Below are 23,793 nucleotides of genomic sequence, written 5' to 3'. Positions count from 1 at the left end.
CAAATATTCACCTGCGCGCACACATGCAAGCGCAACAATGAGTATTTCGGTGCACAAGATAACCCACCTATTACTAAAATTTATAGAAGCTGCACACTATATGTTGCTTTTAACTGGATACAAATAGACACACACACGCGCGCACACAAACACCCAGAAGGAATCTGGGGATCTAATGAGGCCCGTGGAGACACTGCTGAATTGTCAGTCAACCTTCAGCTTGCTGACATGCAGTCAACAACATCAGTGGCTTCTTTTCTTAAACAAGAGCAGCCTGTCAGATGGCATCAGCAATAAAGAAAAGTCCCGGGTCCACTGGCGTCGGGCTGAAGTAGGTGAAGGCGTAATGAGGCAATATTCCAAGAATAATCATAAAACTGCTAACTTGCTTGTGGTAAACCTTGGGAAAAGTTGCAGCGCTTCGGGATTGCACATAATTCTTTTTTTAGAGCTTTAAAGTACATCCCTGACCCATTGTTATGATTAAGATTTATGTGCAGGTTACACCACAAGAACAAAACAAAGAGAGAGAGAGAGGAAAAAAAGTGTTGTAACTACTACTTCCCCCTGTCCTTCCAAGAGTGCTTGCAACACCAAGCCCACAATCCTGTTCCTCAAACGTCAACGTCTGTCTATGAGAGGCGGACAGGAGGATCAGAGCGCAGCCGGCCTGAGGCATGAGAAACCCCGGCTGCTGCTTAGGGCCTCCAGGCCAGCAGGGGGCAGCCAAAAACCTCTCACGCAGAACATATTGTGAGCCTACGAATGAATTTGCTTTCAAGGTTTATGAACAGGCATTGGTCGGCAAAAATGGCAGAAGCTGCGAGAAATTTTCCATTTGACTATTTCCGAGGTGTAAAGTACTTTTAATGGAATAACTGGAGTTTTTTTTTTGTTTTTTTTCAAATGCAGTGCTGTTTTTCCTCCAAGTGCTGGCTGAGGTGTTACAGCTAATGCCAGCTTGTGTTAGCAGAGAATGGTGAAATAGATATTATGCACAACTGCTTGAAACCTCGCAGATAATTATTCCATTTTGTAATTTTTTTCCATGTACTCAATGTAACATTACTGTATCTATAATTATATTACTAATAAAGAATAGGCTACTGTTCAAACAAAAGCCATTAAATCATGTTTTTGATCACATTTTTGTGTAAATTCCATGAAACAAACAAACAAAAAGTGTTTTATTGAAGGTTATTAAGCCATAAGAATCTTATGCCCAGCATGCCTTTTCATGACTAACAGGTACTTAAAAACGTTTCAATTCTTCAAAATGTAATTTTTCAAGATATTAAAGAATTCATAAAGTACAGGTCGCAAACGTACAGAGGAAAATTATATCAGTTTAAAAAAAGACATGTCAGTCAGGTTGTCGCTCTGGGGCCCAATCCAGATTCTGCTTTGGACCCAATAAACGACTCGCCCAAACTGGATCAGAGTCAGATATCTTCTTCCACACAACATTTGCAGTCTCTTGATTTTCTTCCCTGTTTTATCTCTGGGCCAAAATGGGGAGGGCTTAACACAGGTGTTAGGGCACAGTGTCTTTCCCCATACAACACAGACATGCAATTTACACAGCAGTGTGTAATTTTGAGTTTTATCACTAAAACCCAGTTTAACCAATGAAGTGTGAGCGTAGCAGAGGTTGTGCGTAAAAATGTTATAAATATTTTGATTTCTTTAGGTGACTTCTGTGATCTTCACTTAAATCCAGTGACAAATATTTTGTTAACAAGCAAAGGTGGCTAATGTTGTTAGATTAGCCACCTCCTAACAAGGTGGCTAATCTTGTTAGCCACCTTGTTAGACGGTGGCTAACAAGACGGTAGACGGTGTTGAACCTCCGTTTAACTGATTTAAATATAACTGGGTGACATCTAATTTAAAATAAATCCTTTTTGTAGTGTGTAGTTGTAGCAGTGTGCTCTCTGGTGTCTGTAAATCTCAGCGAGTTGCTGAGGTCTAGTCAAATAAACAGAGTCGGCCCAAGGCATTAGCAAGCTGTTCAACGCCAGCAGAGCACCCCCCTCCGGCCCATTAACACGTGACTTCTCACAAAGATTATAGATCTCAAAATTTCACTTTCGTAATTACAGTTATCAAGAATAAGCTTTGTTTGAATATTTATTAACAGCATATTTCAAAGACTTCAAAAATCTTTCATCACATGGCTGGATTTAGGTGGATGCTAAACCCTGGGCTGGAGACAGTTTAAGTGCCCGACTCATACAGGTTCCCAACAAAGTGGCATGTTTTCAAGAAATTTCTCAATAATCGCAAAAAAAACAAAAAAAATCAACCTTTTAGCTTGCTGTCAGCTAAAAGTTAACTTAACATGGAAGCTGTTCATTTGAAAAGAAAACCAACTTAAAAACAGTTTAAGTAGCTAAAATCTGCTGAAACGTTGCCTCCAGCCTTCCATGGATCGGAGAATTCATTTGCTTTTCTGCAAATTCACAGTTTACTTATTACTTATTTACTTATCTTGTTCCAACTTTTGACATGATTTTCCAACAGCTACTAGTAATCACTTATTTCTTCAATAAATATGAGACATCTTTTAATGAAATTCTTCTTGGGGCCCTGTAATGAATACTAAGAGGAAAACAAATTTTTGGGTGGTTTTGAACAGCCTCCAGTCTGACAAGCTGCCAGCCTTCCATGGATCTGAGAAATTTTATTTTTTAAAAACTTTTCTGCAAATTCACAGAATTTGCATATAAGTTCCGACATTTGACTTTAGATGGTTTTTTTCCTACAGGTACTTCTGATAGTCACTTTAAAGAATAACCCCTTCACAAAGTATGAGATTTCTCTTTAAGTGCAAATGAAGTTCTCCTTTAACATCTAGAGCCGTCTTGTTAATGAATAAGAGGAAACACCGAATCAGCATTATTATTATTATCATCATTATTATTATGTAGTTGTAGCCACTGCGCTTGCATGTGCATGTGCGTGTGTGTGTGTGTGTGTGTGTGTGTGTGGGTGGGTGTGAGTGTGTGTGTGTGTGGGGGCGGGGGGGGGGGTTAGTAGGTGGGTTGAGGGTTAAGAATAGCTGATCTGCGTGCTGCTGAATGAAGTGTCGGTTTTCAGCGCTCTAAACTCCTCCTCTCCGGACCGGGCTGCTGCTGCTGCTGCTGCTGCTTCGCTTCCACTCGAACAGCCCGAGTAGTTTTTTCGGAGCGCACTCTCCGGCAGCAATGTGGAGGGAAGGGGCGACTAGTTGAGCAGTTTTTTCTTTTCCCCACTCCCACTTCTTTTTTGAGTTCTCCTTTTTGTCTCTTCCCCGCTCTCCCCCAGCCCCCCTTCCTAGTTTTGAACTTTGCGTGTTCTTTTTCTTTTTTTTTAAAATATATATATATATATATATACACATATGTATATATATATTTTTTTTGGTCGTGGAGAGGGAGCACAGCGCTACACTGTTCAATAAAGGGAAGGAAAAGCGGCTTTGCGACGGGTGTTTTCTTCATGTTTTTTTCCTGCTGTTTTTTTTTTGTTTGTTTTTAAACTTGAGCCATTGTTTCTCACACATGGATATTAAGGAGATAAAGTCGGACGCGCTGCTTTCTCTTCGGTAGGGTCGTAGTTCAGGAGGAGAGCACTATTCCTATTCTTCAGGAGCACGAGAGCTAAAAATAATAATAATAATAATAACAATAAAAAAACACGTACAGGGACCACAAGTTTGTCCGCAAGCTGAGACAGAGGCGAAACTTTTGCCAAGTTGCTGCGCATCCGGCCGCAGAAGCCAAACATTTATCGATATTTTTTTTTTCCCCCAACTTTTTTTTTGTTAGTTTGTTTTTGTTTTATTTTCTCTCTTTTCAACTGTGGATTATCCTCGCAAGCCTCGTCATGGATCACGGAGCCAAGTTCAGGGGATGAAACGGGAGTTGTGAAACATGAACTATTGTAGTTAGTTGACTCCACCAGTGGCACGTTTTGGACTGTACAAGAAAAACTGCTTTTCGTGAGTGCCTGTGTGTGTGTGTGTGTGTGTTTTTTTTTTTTTCTCCTTCCTTCCTTTTCGATCCTTTCCACTCGGGTGCCAAAATGCCACAGCTGAACGGAGGCGGCGGGGACGATCTGGGGGCCAACGATGAAATGATCTCGTTCAAAGACGAAGGCGAGCAGGAGGAGAAGATCTCCGAGAACGTCTCCGCGGAAAGGGACCTGGACGACGTCAAGTCCTCCTTGGTGAACGAGTCGGAGAACAACAGCAGCTCGTCGGACTCGGAGGTAAAACAACAACAACAACAACAACAACAACAACAACAAAACGTTTGCACATTTGTGAAGAAGGTGGTTTGGCAACAGGAAAAGGAGGGGAGTTTTGATCCACATGCATGCATGTCCTCCCTTTCTGCAGCAGGCAGAGAGGCGCCCCCAAACCAGACCCGACTCAGAAAGTTATGAGAAAACGAGGGATTACTTCGGTGAAGGTAATAAACATTCAGGATTCCTTGTGTTTTTATCTTTTTAAGTTGTGGAAATATTTTCAAAAAAATGTAAAAAGTGAGAAATTGTGGCGCTTTTTGCCTCGGCAAACCAACAAAAACCCTTTAAGTTCTTCCTTCTCCTCCGCAGCGCTGAGGAGACAGCAAGATGGTGGCTTTTTTAAGAGCCCTCACTATCCGGGCTACCAGTTCCTTATGTTTCCTGACCTCACCAATCCATACCTATCCAATGGCTCGCTGTCTCCCAGCGCGAGGACGGTGAGTTTCCCCCCTCGTGGGACATTGTGCTCTCTGTGCTCGTGCATTCTCTGAAGTCTGTCATTCTCTAAAAAAAAAAAAAAAAAAAAAAAAGAAAGATAGAAAGAAAAAAAAGGGAGGAAAAACAACTTTGGCCCTGCGTGAAAGTTCCTTGTGCACTGCCAGACCGCCATATTCCCTCCAAGTGGCCTCTCAAGGAGCAGTACTAACTACCTCTTTGTTCTTTTAGGGGGTATAAATTTCTCCCTGCCACCCACTCATTGCAAAGCCTTGCATTTGAACTTCTTGTCATGTGTTGAACTCAGTTATTTATTTATTTTTTTATTTGAACAAAATAAAATACCCCTCCCCCCAAAAAAAAACAACCAACCAAAAAAAAAAACGTATTTTCCTTGCCCTAATATTTAAGTTTTTTATTTTTTCCCCTTACATTTCAGAACAGAAATGGTCTCCTTTCGATTTGTACTGTAGAAATCCTCGACCACTCAGAAAAGCCCTGCAGAAGTAAAACGGTTGTTCTTGTACCTGCGTCCTGCAGAGGCAGCAGCATAAAATCGCTGCAGCGCCCCGTGCAAGACGTTTTCCAGAGACTTTCGGTGTCTGGATAAGGCTGATAGTCCCGAGCAAAGTGTTGTTGACGCAGGGCTTGCGGAGCTGCGTTTACTTGTTGCATGATGGTGTCACGCTGTTTGTTTGCAGAGGTTTCAAACTGATTATTGCATTAGTTTGTCTGCAGCATTTGTGTTTGATTTGTGTGTGTGTGTGTGTGTGTGTGTGTGTGTGTGTGTGTGTGTGTGTGTGGGTGTGTGTGTGTGTGTGTGTGTGTTTAAGTGACTGGACATGCAGCAAGTTTGGTAGGAATGCTGCCTCCAAACATTTGGGGTTTATTAGACAAATTCTAACTTGGAGCTGTGCAAACTTCCTTGGGATAATCCCTGTGTTCCTCTGAGCTTGTCCCACTCCCCCCACCCTCCAGTACCCCCAGTCCCTCCTCGTTCCTCCACCAACCTTGTCACATCCCCTCCCCCCCCACCAAAAAAAACGAGTACTTTCGTTAAAGCCTGGCAGGCATCTGACTGGAGAGACACCCCGCCAGCCCCATCCCCACCCCTCTGTCTCCCTTTTCACTGTTTCAGGCCCACTCACATCGCCTCCCCGCACCTTCCATTCAATTAGAAAGGCGTTAGTCCACCATTGTTATTCTGAGCGGCCTTGATGGCTTCATTGGAGGTCTCCATTGGGGCTTATTAACTAAATGGCTGCCTCTGCTCAGACCATGTGATGCGTAGTTGTCTCTGTGTTGTTGGTTTTAGAGTTTTAGACGAATACCAGCAAACAGGTAGGTGTAAGCTTCGGTCAAGAGCTGAGCAATATATATTTTTTCTCCCCCTCTACTTTAGTTCCCACCACTTTTTTTTTTTGAGAAGTTCAGCCTTTTGGTTCTTAAACTCTTGATCACATCTTGCAGGGCAGCTGAAATCTATCCTAGTGGGCAGACGTGTATTTTTTTCAGACAGAACCTCAATACACGTCATCTGGCTTATAAAAGGCTTCCAAATATCGCAGCCAAGCAGGGTTTTTTTTTGGGTTTTTTTTGTTTTGTTTTTATGCAGCTGCAGTATTACAGGCTTTAATATAGTGTTGAGCCGTGGTTATCATAAATTATAGAGATAAGTGCTCCAATCTTACTCTTAATCTTAATTTGTCGCGCGTTAGTCTCCGAAAGCTTCACTTCTCACCTTATTTCCATTTATTTTGGGACCAATTCCTTTTCGGACGAGATGATTTATGATTTAAAACAGCTTGAGAACTCCTGGTCTAATTAAAATAACCATTAACCATCTTGTGCCGGGAGCTAATATTTATTGGAGACGTGAAACCAGGCTTCCCTAAAGCAGATTGTATAGAATATAACAAAAAAATGAATGAATGCTTGTCAAAGTACAAATTTACACTTGATTGATGCAAAATCTCCAAGGCGAGCATCCTCTACTCGTGTTTGAAAAGACTAAAACTATGAAATGGTGAAGGGTTGACACGTACCAGCATCTGTTTCTATTGATTTCTTGACTGAAGATTTGCTGTGGAATCTGACATATTATGAGCTCTGATCAAGCCAACAACAGCTGCTCTTGGTGGATATTGTTTACAAGGTCTCTGCGGTGCATTAAGGCACCATAAAAAGTCTCACGTTGTGAATACGACATGTTTTCATCTACTTGCTGAGAAATGCAGTTCATGCATTTGTTTATGTTTGAGAAAATCGGGTGTTAGTTTCCGCTTTGACGAATCAACAAAGCCCAGAAGGCAGCCGGACCCTGGAGTCTTACATCCAAAAGTACCGATTTCAAGCCTTAGAAAGTCTCACATATGCAATGTATTCTGTAATATCTTATTCTACATTAAGACGCAACAACATTTTGTATTTTTATAGGTCACTCTGTGACTTCTTTCTTATGGTATATAATTATTTAGATAGAAATACAGTAAGGCATTAATTTCTTACTTTATTTTTTTGTAAGTTAGCATCGGAAAATTTGGTGTTACTTGACACATTCACATGGTCAAGGCAGTCATTCATCCTTTCGGAACCAGGTCTTCCAAAAAACATGACAAATTTTAGGCCTTAAAATATATCTTAATATGCTAGGTTTTCCAAAATACCTCCAAATGATCAGTTAGGAACGTATTATATTTGCAGTTTATTCCTTGCGTCCTCCATGGTCTTTCATACTGCATCCATGTTGTTATTAACCAAGAACAGCAATGAAGGGATTACTTTGTTTGGCGTTTGGTGTCTGAACCCGAATTTGTTAGTCTCGCTTTACGTTACTTTTTAATTAAGTTCTAAAGTTAACTTATCTGGGTTGTTCTTGTGAAACTCATATAATTTATGAAAGTGCACAAACTTCTCAACAATAGTTGCATTCAACAAACTTCCAGAAATCCAGTATTTATAGGAGACACATAGCCACATGTTCTTGTCATAAACCATATTTACAGCGTAGAAAAGCGATAAATCATTTCCTGACCCCGCAGTTAGACAGTTGGTCATAAAAATGACCGAAACGACATAACTGTGAAATAGGAAAGGGGCAAAATGAGCATCACGACAATATTTTGCTCTTTTTGTGGATTGTTTCTCAGGAAACCTTGTTTGATTACAGTGTTTGGTGTTGCAGGGAGAAACAACACCATACCAAACTGATGGAGAAATGTCACTAATCTATTCTTTTCTCAATCTATCTCTTTTTTTGTGTGTGTGTGTAAGCCTCTCACTTCCTCGTGTATACGTTGGCTGAAGCAAGGTTTAAATTAAAACAGCCATCTTCGTAGCTTCGGGCAACGCAGTGAATAATTAGAGTCTTTTCTAGACGTATAATCCTCCATATTTAAAAAAGAGAAAGAAAACGAGGTCAATGGGACAGAATGCGCTGACTGTGTCAATCATCGCTGTGGCAGAAAACAAGCAGGCAGACAATGGCTGGCATACTTAGCGGTCGTCTTGAGGTCTCCATATTGCCCTGCCCTCATGGCTTAGCGTGAATGCAATGCAGTGAGTGTGATTGATGAGAGGCTCATGTTAGAACCTTTTTAGACTCGCATTCTGGGCGCTGGGGGCTGTTCAGACCTGCAGATCTCTGTCGTCTTCGTCGCAGTCCAGATCCGACTGCTGATACTTTACAAGTCGGCCTGCGCCAGCACGTCCGTCCGGTGGCTCATTTAAACCTGCTGAGCTCCACGCTTAAAATTTATCGCCGCATCACCGCTCTTGTTTGTAAAAAACGCGGAGATTAGCTGGAGAGATGGGTGCAAACAATCCTGGCGCTTGGCAAACACTTTATGGTATTGCATGGCTTGGAAAGGGCTGCTGGGACAGAGAGGTTTGTTTTATAGGCTTCGGGTGGTATGCGGTTGTACTTCTGCTGCGTTAGACGCATTAAAAGTTGCGTCTGTCAACCAGACTGTATGATTCATGGAAGGAGCAAAATCCCCAGTTTTTTTTTTTAATTCAAGGTGGGGACTTATACTTTTTTTTACAGCTTTGAGTAAATAATGGTGTAATTGCACGACTCCATTTGTTTTCATACATCTTCTGCGTGTGTGTGCTCGCATCTCGTCCTCTCTTACGGGCTTTCTGGTATCGTCACATGTATGCCATGCATGCAGCAAACACAACAAACTCGAGCTGTTGCTCAAGAGTCGTCTCACGCGGTAGTTTCACTCAAGAATGCGCTACACGATAAAGGATTTAAAGTCCCCAACTTGATGAAAAAATCTGGATGTGGCAACCCCATCACGAGTAATGAGAGAAAGGCCTACATGGGATCAGCACAGAGTTCCCCCGAGGGCCAAGCATAACTGATTTAAAGCCTGCTCAGAGCTGACATTCCGCTGTAATCCACCGAGAGCTGAGGAGGAGGTTTTATGTTTGCAGAGATGTTCCACCAGACTCCTGCCTGCTGTGCAGCTTTTTTTTTTCTTCTTCTTCTCCCCCCTCCACAAACTCAGCTCGATAAATCCAGCTCATTGTTCCAGCAGTAGACGGCCTAGTGCCAGATTTAATTGGTGAACCCGCAGTCGCAGTCGGACGCCACCTCTCGCCACCTCCCGCGTCACTTTTCGATAACTCCGCCGGCCGCGCTGCCGTCATCGACGCTGCCACTCGAGAGCGAAATACCTCTTGTGTGCGAGAGGTGGCAAGTGGGCAAGAGCGAGGCGCGCCGCTCAAACATATCTTCATCAAATAACGCGGTGGGACGCTCAAACTCCCGAGCATGATTGTTGAATAGGAAACTGTTTGAGATTGGGGATATGAATAGGAAAGGCTTGTATAAGTCTGAACTTGTCAGTGGCTGCGATTGCATGCCTTTCTTGACGTTTTTTTTTTTCTTCTTCTTTCCATTCTTTCTGCTGCTTTTGGTGCTTAAAACGAGCAGACAAAGAAAAGTCAACACAGACATTGTCCAGCCGAAGAAAAGGGCCTCTCCTTGCATAAGCACAGCCTGGCTGTGTGGAGGTGTCTTTTTATCAGGTGGCTCACTTGGCATTTCACTCACCTTGCTGTGCATGCGTGCGTGTGCATGTGTGTGTGTGTGTTCAAGAATGAGCAAACATGCAGCCATGCGTGCTGTATGTTTGTCTGTAAGTGCCGGAGTATGAGGGCGCAGGAGGAGGGGCGTGCGTTCAGGTGAGGCTGTGTGGACATTTTGCAACAGAGGGGACAGTGTGCGCCGCTCACGTTCTGACAACCGTCTGTGTTGTATTCCTGAATCTCAAATATTTTTTCAGCCAAGCGCTGTGTCAACAGAGCTAGCGCTTCTGACTAGGTTTTTAGTTTTGAAAGGAGTTTTCCTTCAAAGTCAAACACATCCACAGCAATCTGGTGGCTCTGTTCAATTAGAAGCAGAAATGCTGAGCGCTCTCGGCCTGCAGTGATTAATTTCGATAATGATCTTTTATGCTCAGGCTTGGAAAGTAAAGAGAAACAGGTGATTACAGTCTAAATAGTTACATAGCTCCACCACTTTTATATGCTCGTGGGCAATTGAGATCAGATGTAATTAGTGCGAACACAAACCAAAGCTGCTTTTAGCCTCTTCTGCAAGCCTTTCATTTTGGCTGTTACGCGAACATGCATCTCCCATTTGCATTTCCTTTTCATCACAGATGCCCATGCTCACTTCCTAACCTCGCTTACACAGATCTGTGTGAAATGGTGTCAGTCCTGGTCTGCATCCTTCCCTCTCTGGTCTCTGTGGAAGGCTTTAGCTGGCGTCAATTCCTCCCTGCTACGCCATAGCCTGCTAGCTCGCTACCTAACCCACCCACTCGCCCGCTTGGCATTAGAAATTCTGTTTATAGCGCTCTCTGGCTTCTCGAGCGCTGGGCCCATCAGGAGCATCTCTGCACCCTTTGAGGAAAGGATAACCAACATCTCCCCTCTCTAGCCGCAGACTCCCCATGTTCAGTGACATCAATGAATCCCTTTGATGTGCCAAGATGAATATATGTGTGCAAATGTTTTTTTTTTTTTCTTCTTTTTTAAAATCAATTTATGTGTTTTTTCGGATTTGCTATGTTTGGCCCGGGCTGCTGCTGGCTTTGGTGCATTGCTTTCCCCCTCGAACACTCGGGCAAACTTATGTTTGAGTTCAAAGACTTGGCGGGTGAAGGTGAACACCTCCAACGCACCTGATTTCACTCCAGAGTTTGAGGTTTTTACAGTCCCAAAACAGATTCGAGATATATTATTGACCTCGTTTCTGCGGCTTAACAACAACAACTACAAAAACTCCTGTTGCAAAGTTAAAGATCTGAGTGTTGCAGTGAACTCAGAACTTGTAGCTGTTTCTCGAGGAAACTGCTGGTCATGCCCACACATATTCTGACTGCTTCGCAACACTCACAAGCGGCAGAGGATAACAATCACTGCAGGTCTGGTTGTACTTAAAGACACCAATGGATTAATTCATAGAAACTAAAGCTCGCTCTCTTATGCTCAACAGACTCCAATCTATAAAAAGAAACTTTGTTGGGGAGTTTCATCGATGTAAGAAGTTGGGGACGGCTTCATTAAAGTAAAGATTTTGACTGGTAGAAAGAAATCTCCATGGAGAAATGCACAAATAGTTCGGTCTGCAAGACAAGTCTGCCGCAGGGCAGAACGACAATGGCGTAAAACTCAACTTCACGTTCATCACGACATCTACAAAGAAAAACTACGTAACTATCACTTAACACTAAAACATGGAAGGGAGGCTTTCTTTGCAGATGTCATAAACAAAAACATCAACAATGGTCGAACTTTATTTGCAACAGTTGACAGGCTCACAAACCCTCCTGTGACGTTTCCACCTGAATTCCAATCTAATGTTGCCTGTAATACGTTTTCTGATTTCTTTTCAGAGAAAATCCAAAAAATCAGAGGATTAATCTGCAAATCAACTTCAAAGCCAGAACCATTGCTGTACCAAAACAAATACAGAAAAAATGACCCATTTTCAACTACTTATTTATAAAACTCTAAAAGAAATTATAAGTCAATAAGTTCAAGCTCCTGCTGTCTGGATGTCCTTCCACACATTTCTTTAAGAAAGTCCTGCCTGTTATTGCTGCTGATCTGATCCAAATCGTAAACTCATCGCTTACATCAGGTGTTTTTCCCCAGGCTTTGAAAACAGCAGTCATCATACCACTGTTAAAAAAGAACAACCTGACAAATCACTATTGCAGAATTACAGGCCAATCTCAAACCTCCCATTCATCAGCAAAGTTATTGAAAAAACTGTGTGTAAACAATTAAATAGTTTCCTCATGATGACCAACTGCTTTGACACTTTCCAGTCTGGTTTCGTGCTCACCACAGCACGGAGACTGCCCTCGTAAAAGTATTCAATGATATCCATATAAATACAGACTGTGGGAGAACCACAGTGCTGGTTCTGTTGGACCTCAGTGCAGCTTTTGACACTGTCGACCACGACATATTACTGAATCGACTTGAAAGTTGGGTTGGACTCTCTGGTTCGGTGCTCGACTGGTTTGAATCCTACATAAAGAACAGGGATTTCTTTGTTTCAATTGGAAACTTCTCATCAAAGAGGTCAAAGGTTACATGTGGGGTACCCCAAGGTTCAATCCTAGGACCCCTCTTATTTAATATTTATATTCTCCCACTAGCTCAGGTCATAACAGGAAATAATATTAGCTACCACAACTATGCGGATGACACACAGCTCTACATTACGATGTCACCAGGTGACTCTGAACCCATCCAATCACTGAATAAATGCTTAGAACAGATAAATGTGTGGATATTCCAAAACTTTCTCCAACTGAACAAAAAATAAAACTGAAGTCATTATTTTTGGACCTAAAGAGGAACGATCTAGAGTCAATGCACAGCTTAAGTTATTACAACTAAAACCTAGCGATCAGGCCCGAAACCTGGGAGTAGTGATGGACTCGGACTTGAACCTCCAGAGCCACATAAAGACAGTAACAAAACCGGCCTTCTATCACCTGAAGAACATCTCCAGGATTAGAGGACTAATGTCTCAGCCAGATCTAGAGAAACTCATTCATGCGTTTGTCTTAGTCGCACTGATTATTGTAACAACATCTTCACAGGCCTGTCCAACAAATCAATCAAAGAGCTGCAACTGATCCAGAATGCTGCTGCTCGCGTTCTCACTAGAACCAGGAAAATAGAGCACATAACACCAGTTTTAAAGTCCCTCCACTGGCTCCCTGTAGCTCAAAGAATAGATTTTAAAATACTATTGTTAGTTTACAAATCACTGAATGGTTTAGCAACACAATACATCAAAGATCTGCTGTTGTAGTGACAACCTTCCAGACCTCTCAGGTCTTCTGGTTCTGGTCTGCTCTGCATCCCCAGAACCAGAACCAAGAGAGGAGAAGCAGCTTTCAGCATCTATGGACCAAAAATTTGGAACAAACTTCCAGAAAACTGTAAAACAGCGGAAACCCTGACTTCCTTTAAATCTCAAGTAAAAACGCACCTGTTTAGAGTTGCATTTGAAATGTAATATGTATGGATTTGATTTTGTGGATATGTATGTAATTTATTTATTTTATTTTATTTTTTCCTGTTGTGGGCAATGGGGCCCGGCGAATACCCGTGGTTAAACGGACGGCGGAGTCCGGCGGTAACAGGCGCTTAAATTCCGTGTCAAAGGGAAGGGGGAAAAAAGGGAAAAAAGAGGGAAAAAAAAAAAAAAAAAAAAACTTGGTATTTTATTCTATGTTGCATGCCTTTGTGTTTTGTGTTTATGATGTAAAGCACTTTGAAATGCCTTGTAGCTGAAATGTGCTATACAAATAAAATTTGATTGATTGATTGATTGATGTATGGTGCATTGTGTGAATACCAGTATAGTCCTGTCTGTACTGTGGTATTAACCCAGAGTCCTGGTGCAAATGGCGAGGACAGAGCCCCTGTAATTGTTGGAATAGTCAGATTCAATCAGATGTGTAACCACACTCAAAAACAGCTAATACCCCTGAAAACTCACTTAACACAAAATGTACAAATAGATGAATAATTGAATGACATAACGCTCGTGTCACACATTTGAATAAGTCTCACGGCAATGTAGGTAGACTAAAAAAGTTAGCAAAGGGTTGAGTTCGTAGAGTTGTGAAATGTTATAAAGTAGAAACAAGAGATAATCAATTGATCGATCGATTGATCGACCAATCAATCAGTCAGTCAGTCAATTAATCAATCATTTATTTCTGTTACGCTTTACACAAACACAGAGTCGGTGACCAAAGCGTTTCACTGAGTCAGTATAAAGAATGACAGTAGTTTAAGACCTTTTATAAGAAATGATAGAGAACAAAACACTATATGACGTTTAGTAAAGTTAAAAGGAAAATTAAGAACTTTTGAAGCAGCGTTCGTGTATCAGTTGATAACATCTTACTTGCTTTGGGTCACTCTCTGCTTGCCACTTATTTTGTAAAAGTAACCTTAAGGTTACAGCTAACTCCTAGCACACTAATAGCTAACCTACTCCCAAAGGCTAAAGCAGTGCTTCTCAAATAGTGGGGCGCGCCCCCTTTGGGGGCGCGGTGCGATACTTGGGGGGGCGCGTGTGATCCTGGGGAACAGGCTTTTTTTTTGGCCGTACTAGTATAAAGTGTAATTGCGCACAGTAGGCAGCAGTGGCGCTCTCATTGTTACTTCTGTCACGTTGCGACAGTGCAACATTTTACGACTTACAAGACAACAGGTTTGCCTTGGTTAGCAGTGTTAAGTCAACAAAAAGCTCCGACTGCGTTCTGTCTATGGCCTCCGTTATTCAACAACCCCCAACATGAAAAAGTTTTTCACAGGATGAAAAGAAAAGCGGAGAGAGACAAAGATAATGAGACAACAGAAAGTCAACCAAAAGCTAAGAAGAGGAAATACGACGAAGCGTATTTAGCGCTTGGCTTCACTGTGACTACAGTTGGAGAAGAGGAAAGACCGGTGTGTTTGCTGTGTCTAAAAATGCTCGCAGCGGACAGCATGAAGCCAAATAAATGAGCGCGTCACTTAAATACGTTACATCCCAATCACGCCGATAAGCCGCTAGAGTTTTTTCAGCGAAAACGTGCTGAATATTGCCAACAGTCATCCCGCTTTGTGAAGGCTACTTCAGTAAACCATCAAGCGCTGCTAGCATCATATAAGGTGGCGTACCAAATTGCGCAGTGCAAAAAGCCCCACACCATAGCAGAGGAGCTGATACTGCCTGCAGCAGTAGACATGGATTTATTTATTTTTAATTTCAGGCATTGATGCACTTAAAATCTTTTCTGTTGCAGACTTAAAACACAATTTAATAAAGTTATTCTTTGTAAGTTTGACCATGTCTTTCTTTTTTTCTTTAATGTTAATAAGGAAAAAAATGTTATGCAGAGATGGATAGTCACGGTGGGGTGTGGGGGCGCGAATAGTTTTCTTCTTGCTAGGGGGGGCGTAACGGAAAATAATTGAGAAGCACTGGGCTAAAGCTAAAACCTGACTTCATGTTGACAAATGTGTAATCAAAGCAAACTTTCACTGTCTTACAAGAAACACTCTTGTCTCAAATACATCTTACCAGTTTATGGAAATGCCATTCAGTCATTGTCGTGTTTGTATTCGATGGTTTGTTATTTGCATAGAAAGTGGAAGTAGTGTCCACCACATGCCAAGAATAGAATATGTAAAGCGTTTCAGGTTAGAAAAAATTTTTATAGTAAAGTCAAACTTTGCAATTTTAATCATTTTAAAAACACTATCTTTAGCATTGAAGAACAAATAACATTTTGTCTTCATTTATACAAAATGAAGACACTTTCAGCGATAAGTACAATAAGTAAGACGTTAATCTGAATAGAACCGTCTTAGAAATTCAGAACAAAGTTCTTCCGCAGAGTTCCTCTTTAGATTTTTCATTTGTTTTATAAAGTGATTCATACCAGTAAGCCACAATGTACACCTCACAGAATTAAATGTTTTCTCCCATAATTGTCCCATAAGTTTTTAAGCTTCGTTGTATTAAAATGTTCGGGAAGAAAACTCACAGAAAAACTCTTTAACAGGGTTTCATCAGTCTGGTATTCCAAGCAGCTGTTTTCAGTTTAAGCTCTGCAGGCAGCAGGAGAGGAAGAGGGAGAAAAAGAGGGAGGAAGGCGAAGGCAGGAGGAGAGATTGTCGATGAGATGTGGTGGTGGGAGCATAAACTAGGGCAGATACGGGTGCTGCTATTCGTTCCCCCTGCTATCCCAAGGTGGGCCTGCTTCCAGACATTGAGGCATTCACTTATCAGAGGGATTTCTGTCTCCCACAGAGCACAGTTTCTCCTCTGTAGACCACAATGCCTCGCCGTCACCCTGACAGTAAGAGCCCGATCAAGAGACGGCAGCAGGATATCAGATCGTGCCCGTGTAGCATCAGCAGTCCTCAAAGATTTACATCAGGCTCCTCTTCAGGTCACACATGGGGCAAGCGGTCTGCTAAAGGCCATGCAGAACAGCCTGTGAGTCGTATCAGGGAGGCTGCAGTGGCCATACTAAATTAAGAAGTGGATGGATATCTGTCCAGGATGAGGTTAGCTGACAGCGAGCAGGGCAGCTGTTCTTCTTGTTGAAGTTGTAAATCAGCTTTGTTACGTTTCTCTCAATTTGTTCTTGTACAACATTTTTGAGGCCCCTGTCCCCTTACAGGCCCGACAATTAGACTTCCACGTGTAAAATGGATTTAAAAAAAACAAACAAACAAAAAAAACATTTTCTTGAATGCATAAATAAATTGTGCTAGCCTTTGGTTAAGCAGGTTTTAAATACTTTTATGTTTTCAGTTGCTGGATTTGCTTTTCTATTCTTTTCTGTTTTAGCTCCAAAACTACTAGAACTTCAAGTAGCGGATGAGACTCACTCACCATCTGCAATATCTATTCTCTGAGTCTAAAAACACATGCAGTGCATGTAACAGATCTTATGTCTGACTGCATAAATCTTGAAGGCAGCCAGGGGGAATTTTCCATGTTTAATACATTCATATAAGTAGGACACATGTTACTCTGTGCTTGCTTTGATGTTGAAGTTGGTGTTGGATATAACAGAAAAGTACAAGTTGAAGAAAGATTAGCCTAAAAGATTTATCAACTATACCACATAACTGATTTGTTATAAATAATTCAGGTACTCTGAGTGTTTTGTCTTGGCTCGTCAACAAAATTAATATTTTGTCATGGACTTCATCGGTTGAGATTTAACAATACACTCAGCTTGCAATACCATGTGAAGACAACAAACGATTTTTATCAATATTTTCTGGCTTTTTAATTCTAGGGCTGCCTTCAGGCCAAAAACAAGATGTGAAAATGTGAGACTTTCAAAGTTTAAAAAGATGAAATGGATATGTAATAAGCCTTCAGCTGTGTTTTAAACAATATGTCAACTGAAGAACATCTTATTCAGGTTTGCCCACATACTTTATTGTAGGTTATTAATTAGATTAAGCTGCACAAAGAATTGAATTGCAGTAATCACCACAATATCAATGTATTTTTGCAAAAAAAAAAACAACTGTTTGGATGCAAATTTATTTGGTTCTTTTGTTTTAGGTTTTTCTGAAACAATTTTCTACAGAGCTAGGATGGATTTTCTTATTTGCGTCCTCTCTACCCTTGTTTCTCACCCATTATGTGATGCAAAAGATTCTGAAAAGTGTCAAATAAAAGAGAGAAAAATAAAGCAAACCTTTTAGGTAGTTTAAATTAATTTGGTAATAGCCAACAATATTGCCACCGCAATGTTGTGGAGTCGTACAAGAGATCAAATGTTTACCGGATTACATATAGCTTCGCGCCGATAACTCTAAAGGCTATGCTAGCTTGTCATCAGTGGCTAATGATTAGCCAGTCATTGTATCCTTGAAATCTTTTTGTGCCTCGTATTATATAGAAATTCTTCTGCAAGCTGGAAATGAGAAGAAGAAGTCCAGACTAATATAAACATGCATTAGAGATCGGATAGGAAGATATGGAGGAGATGACAGCATGAGCGTCATTAGCAGCGAGCTAGTCGGCTAATTGTCCCCTGCTCAGCAAGTCATTCAAATAATATCACAAAGTACCAAAACTTTCTCAAAATGTGTTTGAGATAGGTTTTAACCAAAAATATTTACTGAAATATTTGTGTGTGTAAAAAAAGAAAAAACTGTTGTATTTACATTTGTTGGATTATTGGTACGCTCAATAAACTGCATGAAAGTATTTGATTAATGTGTTATTTATAATGTGGTATTTCAATATTGCAAAATCTCGTGTTTGCAATATGTGGAAGACATGTGCGCTGTTTTTTTTTAAACACACATGCCGATTTCCCATGAAATCAGGCCTAATAATGGTGAAAGAATTCACATTCTGGTGCCTCTTCCTCTGTCCCGTTAGCCTTATAAACCAATTGTATGAGTTAAGGAGTCACAATGTTCTGCAGACCATCAAATTCGATTAAAGCCGAGCAAAGGCGAGTCATCTCAAATGTGTAGGCTCCTTCTTTCGGAACCAACTTGTGGATCCTGTTAGAAAAAGCAGCCGAGGCAGCGGAAGCCTGTGACGGACCGAGGCTTTTCTTTCGGATGTCGTGTTTTTTCTGACCTTATTTGCTCAATTTTAAATTATGAGGTAATGTTCTTGATTAGTAATGAGCAATGGCTGTGATTGAGGGCCTTGTGCTCGGCAGACATAAGACAGTCTTCAGTGATAGCGGGATTCCCCTGGTGCCTGCCCCCAAGATAATCAGCATGATTAGGTTTCTTTGTTCTGAGATGTTATGTGATGCTCTCAGGTTGACACAGTCTTGAGGTGAATTTTGTGTCAGATATTCAAAATGTTGCACCTTTACAGGTACAATCTTGCCCGTAAAGGTATGGAAATCTGCTGATTTACTTTCTTAAAATGTAGAAAAGCTACATTAAGGGGGAAAAAAGATCTAATTAAGGCTATACGGCATGGAGAAGGCCGAGGAGTCCTTTTTGTTTGGTTTGCGCCTGGTCTGGAGGGGCTGGCTATTGGAAATCCCTGAAGCAGGCTTTAGGGGCAGGTCTGATTCTCGTGTGAAATGGGCAGGCTCTATAGCTCTCGGCTGACTTGACTGGGGCTGTATGGGTGTGTTGGCAGGGGGAGCGCCGGCCATGAATAGGGTCTTTGACTACCTCAGACTTGCCCTGAAAGGCAGGACAAAGACCCTAGGGCAACGGCTTAGAGCCTCACAGCTGAGCTACAGAATGCTTGGCCCAGTCTTCCTCCCTCCTTGCCCGATTTAAATACTACAGTGGCTTTCAGCATTCTAGTGACGGAGGCTTGCATTCACCGCCAATCGACCACCATTTCTCTGTTATTGTTTACAGTGAACTAATCCCGCTCCTTTACGTAACCCCATTGTGCAAAATCCATCAGTGGGGCTGGTCAATATGCATCAGCGAGTCTCTTAAACCACTCTGGAGACAGGCTCATGTTGTTCATATTAAGCAGAAGTTATTTTGCTGTAGATGAGCTCTTGGCACTTCTCTCAGAGTTGTTAATAATGGAGAACCTTTGTCCGGCTGAGATGTTGGCAAGTGAAGGAGCTGAAGCTCGACGCACACCTCTCGACCGCTTGATTATTTTTGACGGCTCCGTCAGCTTTCGAAATTTGTAAGACGCGGAAAATAAATAGCCATAAATCTTTTCTGCGCAGTTAATGGGGTTACTTGAGTCCTGTCCAGACACTCTCTCCCCACAGAGTTTCTAGTTTCAGATGTCACTCAGAGCTTTGTTTTACCCCCTCCCTCCCTTTTCCCGGGTGAAGGGTCGGAGGCCAAGGTTCAGGGCCAGTTGGCTGAGTGGCCACAAAGGCTATGGCTTCCCCTCTGCACATCCGATCCCTCCGTCCACACCGGCCAGCAGCCACAATGAGTGGATCAGCTTGCAACATTTGTCTTTTCTTATTATAACCGAAAACTTTCCTGGATTTATGTCAAGAGTGTAATTGTAAGGGCAAAGTTCAGATTTTCACAGTAAAACCATAAAACCGGTTTGGAAGTTTAATTGATTCCAAGCTGAAAAGTCTAATTGTTTTCTTCCTCGCGCTCCTGCTAAGGCTCTACATCTTTTCATTTGTATTATCTGCATAATTCGAGACCTCATATCGTGCCCGCTTTTGTCCGCTCAAATGTCATGTCCTCTGCTAAAAATCAAAAAACACAAAAATGGCAGAACACCTAAAACCTTTAACCCCCCCACCCCTCACCCTCCTCCACCCCCAAAAAATCCCAACTTCTCTCCCCGCCCCACAGCCACCACCCAAACATGTCCTCCAGCCAGGTTTATTATGCCGTTTCACGCAGACCAAAATTGCAGCTGCATGGAGAACAATCTGGAGCACATTAGCTCAGGCGCTGTGATTTATAAATTGTTTCTCAGGCCATAAATCCCTGCTGTAATTGTGCACAAGCACCCCTCTCTCTCTCTCTCCCTCTCTTTCTCCAGTCACTAACCCCCCCACCCTCCACCACCACCGTGCTCTGTCTCTCCTTCTCTCTGAGCAGCTTACAGTCCTTGGGTTAACATTTAATTGTTTGCAGAAGTGTGTGCAGTTTGGAGTGAGCAGAAGTTTGTTGCTATGTGGGTGTACAACCTGAGATTGCAGCAGCAGCAGCAGCAGTTTCTTCTTCTTATTATTTTTTTTCTTGCTAAGTTATACGCTAACTTTTGAACGGTGTCCTAAAACTATTTTTCTGCCACATGGTGTGAGTAAAGTTTTGCAAAATAGGATGGGAGCGTAATGTCTTCAGCTCCGTGTTCCTGTGGTTCGTTCTCGGCATTCCTGAATACTGTGTAATTGAGAGGGGCCTCTCCTCAACTCTGTCCCTGGGAATCTGATATTTACAGCAGCCCCTGATTGTAATCACCTCACCGTTCTCATTAGATTGTATTGAGAATGAAAGATAGCAGCAGCTGTATGCATTCTTATGTTCACCCTTGAGGTCCCAGCGGCCTGGTGAATGTCATGGAGACTTTTACTTTTTTCTTCTTTCTTAGGTAATTCCAAATAAATCAAAACAAGGTCTGTAAAACATGTTTCATCTGTCAGATTGTGCAGAACAATATGATTTCGATCAAGGTCTTGCTTTTGTTTCTAAACGACTGTTTTTCTTTCTGAAGCCCCGAAAAGCTCCGAGCTATCCTCATCCCAACTTGGCCTCCCAGCCTCAAGACCTTTGTTTTGACGGAGAGATTTATTCCTTACAGAATTTCAGACACTTAAAGGGGAGCCCTGCATGTGAACATGCAATGAATTTATAGCCGAGTGCATCACCAGGTCGTGATTTAGAAGTGAGTGTCTAAGAGTTGTGTGTGTGCACGTCTGCAGCTTAAGGAAAATGAAGCCTGTAGACTGTGAGGAAATGACTTTTATAAAGGTTTCAGGTGAAAAAAAAAAAAAAAAAAAAAGAAAAGAAAAATGTGCTGGCAACCTTCCAGACCTCCCTGCAGTGGGCTGACAATACGCATAACTAATCCTGGGGAATGTCATGGTGATTTTGTGCTGTGTCACACATTGTGGAAGGCTTAAAGTGCTTTAAAAAATATGTTCTAATCACATGCAAACTGGGAATTTGTTTTATTCCTAAACTATTAAATAAACAATTTTGTGGCTAGTGCCGTCATCAGGTAATCCAGGAATAGCTCACCTTTTGATAAGTTTTGTTTTGCCATTATGTCGTGAACGCTTGACAGTATCTCGACCTGCTTGTCTATTATGTTCCTCACATGAACCAATCAGAATTGCATAGTTTGAGCTGCCAACACTGGAGACAGTTTCAAATGTTTATTTCTAACCTTTTTCTGCTAGCGATCACAAATCATTCACAGGATGAGGCGACGTGCCACTGGGTGTGAGGAGGATCAGTTGTAAAACAAGATTTTACAATTACTTTTGAAGATAAATTACACAGTAATTTCAGGGTTCACATTTTAAGATGTCTTTAGCTTCTTCCATTATGTCTAATATTACGAGCAACAGTGTGCTCCATGTTCGTTTTCTAGCAAATGTAGACATTTCCTTGATTGCCAAACGGTGCTGAATGTTTGCTGTACTTTGTTTGACCTTCCTGTTATTTGCTCAAAGTATTGCTCTCTCCCACTCTTTCTCAGCCTAAATGAATTAAAGACATGTTTGAATTTCTCTAAAAGATCTGTATCTCTTGAGCTAGTAGCACCTTTTAGAGCACCGCTTAGATAATCTTTTCTCCCTTCATTTAAACTAAAAACAGTTAATCATTAGTCTATTTTTTCCTTTTTTCTGAGCTGGGAGAGCTTTCTTTTGGTGCTTTCACTCATTGAAGAAATATCACATTTGTGAGTTTTCAACCTTGTAAAGTTTTTTGATGCATCTCCAGTCATAATCTAAAAATAAAGACCTGATTTTTTTCAAATATAAAAGTACACGTGCATGTAAAGTTATATTTATTATGTTTCCTAACTCTTGGTCAACTTAAAGAGCCAATCAAAGTGAAAAAAAAAGAAGAAAGAAGTCAAATTCCAGCTATTTCTCGCTTCCGGTCTACTATTTCTACCGATCTCTCGAGGTGCCTGTGTGACAGGGCCGACCAATGAACCTACCATACCTGTGGCAGTTCTGTGTGTGTGTTTGCATAGAGTAGAGGTGGAGGAGATGGAGGCTGGAGGGAATGAGGTTAGCAATGGGGTGATAGCAATGTCAGGTAGTAAAAACTGAGATGAGGCAGGGCCCAGGAGTCTGAGGGGCCTGGAGATTTGTGCCTTTGCACTCAGAGAGCAAACACAGGAGGCATCTGCAGGCAGCTGTGTGTGTGTGTGTGTGTGTGTGTGTGTGTGTATGTGTGTGTGTGTTGAGGGGGGGTGCTGCTGCTGTTGCTGCTGCATGGGACAGGGGGTTGAGGGCAGCAGAGCTGGGTGGTGTTGCAGAGAGAAAGACAGAGGGGAGGGCAGGGGTGGAGGAGGTGGTGGTGGGGGAGATTGGACTTGCAGAGTGAACACAATCAGCCCTCTGTTTTCATAAGACTTGTGGTATGTGAGAGCAGAAACAAATGTGTTTAATTTAGGCTCCTTTTTTTTTCTTTTTTTTTTTTTTTTACTTGCCTTCTCTGCTACACCCACTTATGCCCACCTCAGTTTTTCAAAACTGACTTCTCTCCTCCAAGTTGCTTCATTGCCTCTCCTGCCTTTTAGGAGTTTTATATATATATATATATATATATATATATATATATATATATATATATATATATATATATTATATATATATATATATATATATATATATATGCGTTTTTTTACAGGAACCAAAAAGAGAAAAAGAAACAATCGCCTTCTGTGCCCAGTCAGAAAAAAAAAAGACCTACTTAAGTCTACTTTTTGAGGGTGGAGGTAAATATTTATCTGGTACTTTTAGAAAAAAAGAAACAACAAGAGCTGTTTTTATATTTTTCCTGCACATTCGGGGTGACCGAGCCCTCCGTTCAGCGTTCCTGACTCATTACACCCACTTTACACACCTTGGCAGGAAGGCGCTGTCTCTGATGCTGGCGACTCGCGCCGTCTCCGTCCAGTTTTGTGTTCGGCCATAAATGAAAAGTCCAGGTCTCACGCCCGTGCCACTGTTGCAGTCTTTGACACACGCATTTGATTTCTAAGTTGAGCTTTACTGTAAACATCCCGCCGAGTGCTGGTAACCACCTCCAGCTCTGGAGTCAATTATACAGACGTTTACAGCTGGGAGTTTCAATGAAACGAGGCTACTCCCTTAACAATAAAAGAAGAAGTTGTGTTCCTGCGCGACGGGCTAAACAATACCGCAGGACATGGGATAGGGGACAATGTCTTTGACAATCAGAGGTGTACCTCGTCCTGACACCAGATCGCTGTGACACTAGTGGGAGTGAGAGGGAGGCAGGTATGGAAAACCACATTACTGACTTTACCTAATTGACTGGAATAGCTTCTTGCTTTCCTCTCTGCCTTTATGAGATAGCCCTACT

At 41.8% G+C, this 23,793-nt stretch overlaps 1 protein-coding gene across 3 annotated transcripts in view; it reads left to right on the top strand.

Moving 5' to 3' along the window:
- The first annotated feature begins 3,122 nt into the window (after window positions 1-3,122).
- The window catches only part of tcf7l1b (transcription factor 7 like 1b), a 47,536-nt gene continuing 26,865 nt past the window's right edge, over window positions 3,123-23,793 (top strand). Inside the window, exons 1-3 of one of the 3 annotated variants that reach the window (XM_055048866.1) lie at window positions 3,123-4,251; window positions 4,382-4,454; window positions 4,600-4,727. In XM_055048866.1, coding sequence (XP_054904841.1) covers window positions 4,066-4,251; window positions 4,382-4,454; window positions 4,600-4,727 — 387 coding nt within the window. In that variant the 5' untranslated portion in view covers window positions 3,123-4,065. The remainder of the gene's footprint in view (window positions 4,252-4,381; window positions 4,455-4,599; window positions 4,728-23,793) is intronic. The other 2 variants (XM_055048864.1, XM_055048865.1) reach the window with 2 other exon arrangements.

The sequence above is a fragment of the Poeciliopsis prolifica genome, unplaced genomic scaffold (assembly GCF_027474105.1).
Source record: "Poeciliopsis prolifica strain line A6 unplaced genomic scaffold, Auburn_PproV2 SCAFFOLD028, whole genome shotgun sequence".
NCBI classification, from domain to species: domain Eukaryota; kingdom Metazoa; phylum Chordata; class Actinopteri; order Cyprinodontiformes; family Poeciliidae; genus Poeciliopsis; species Poeciliopsis prolifica.
The sequence above is the reverse complement of the archived record's forward strand: the minus strand, read 5'-3'. Positions and strand labels throughout refer to the sequence as shown.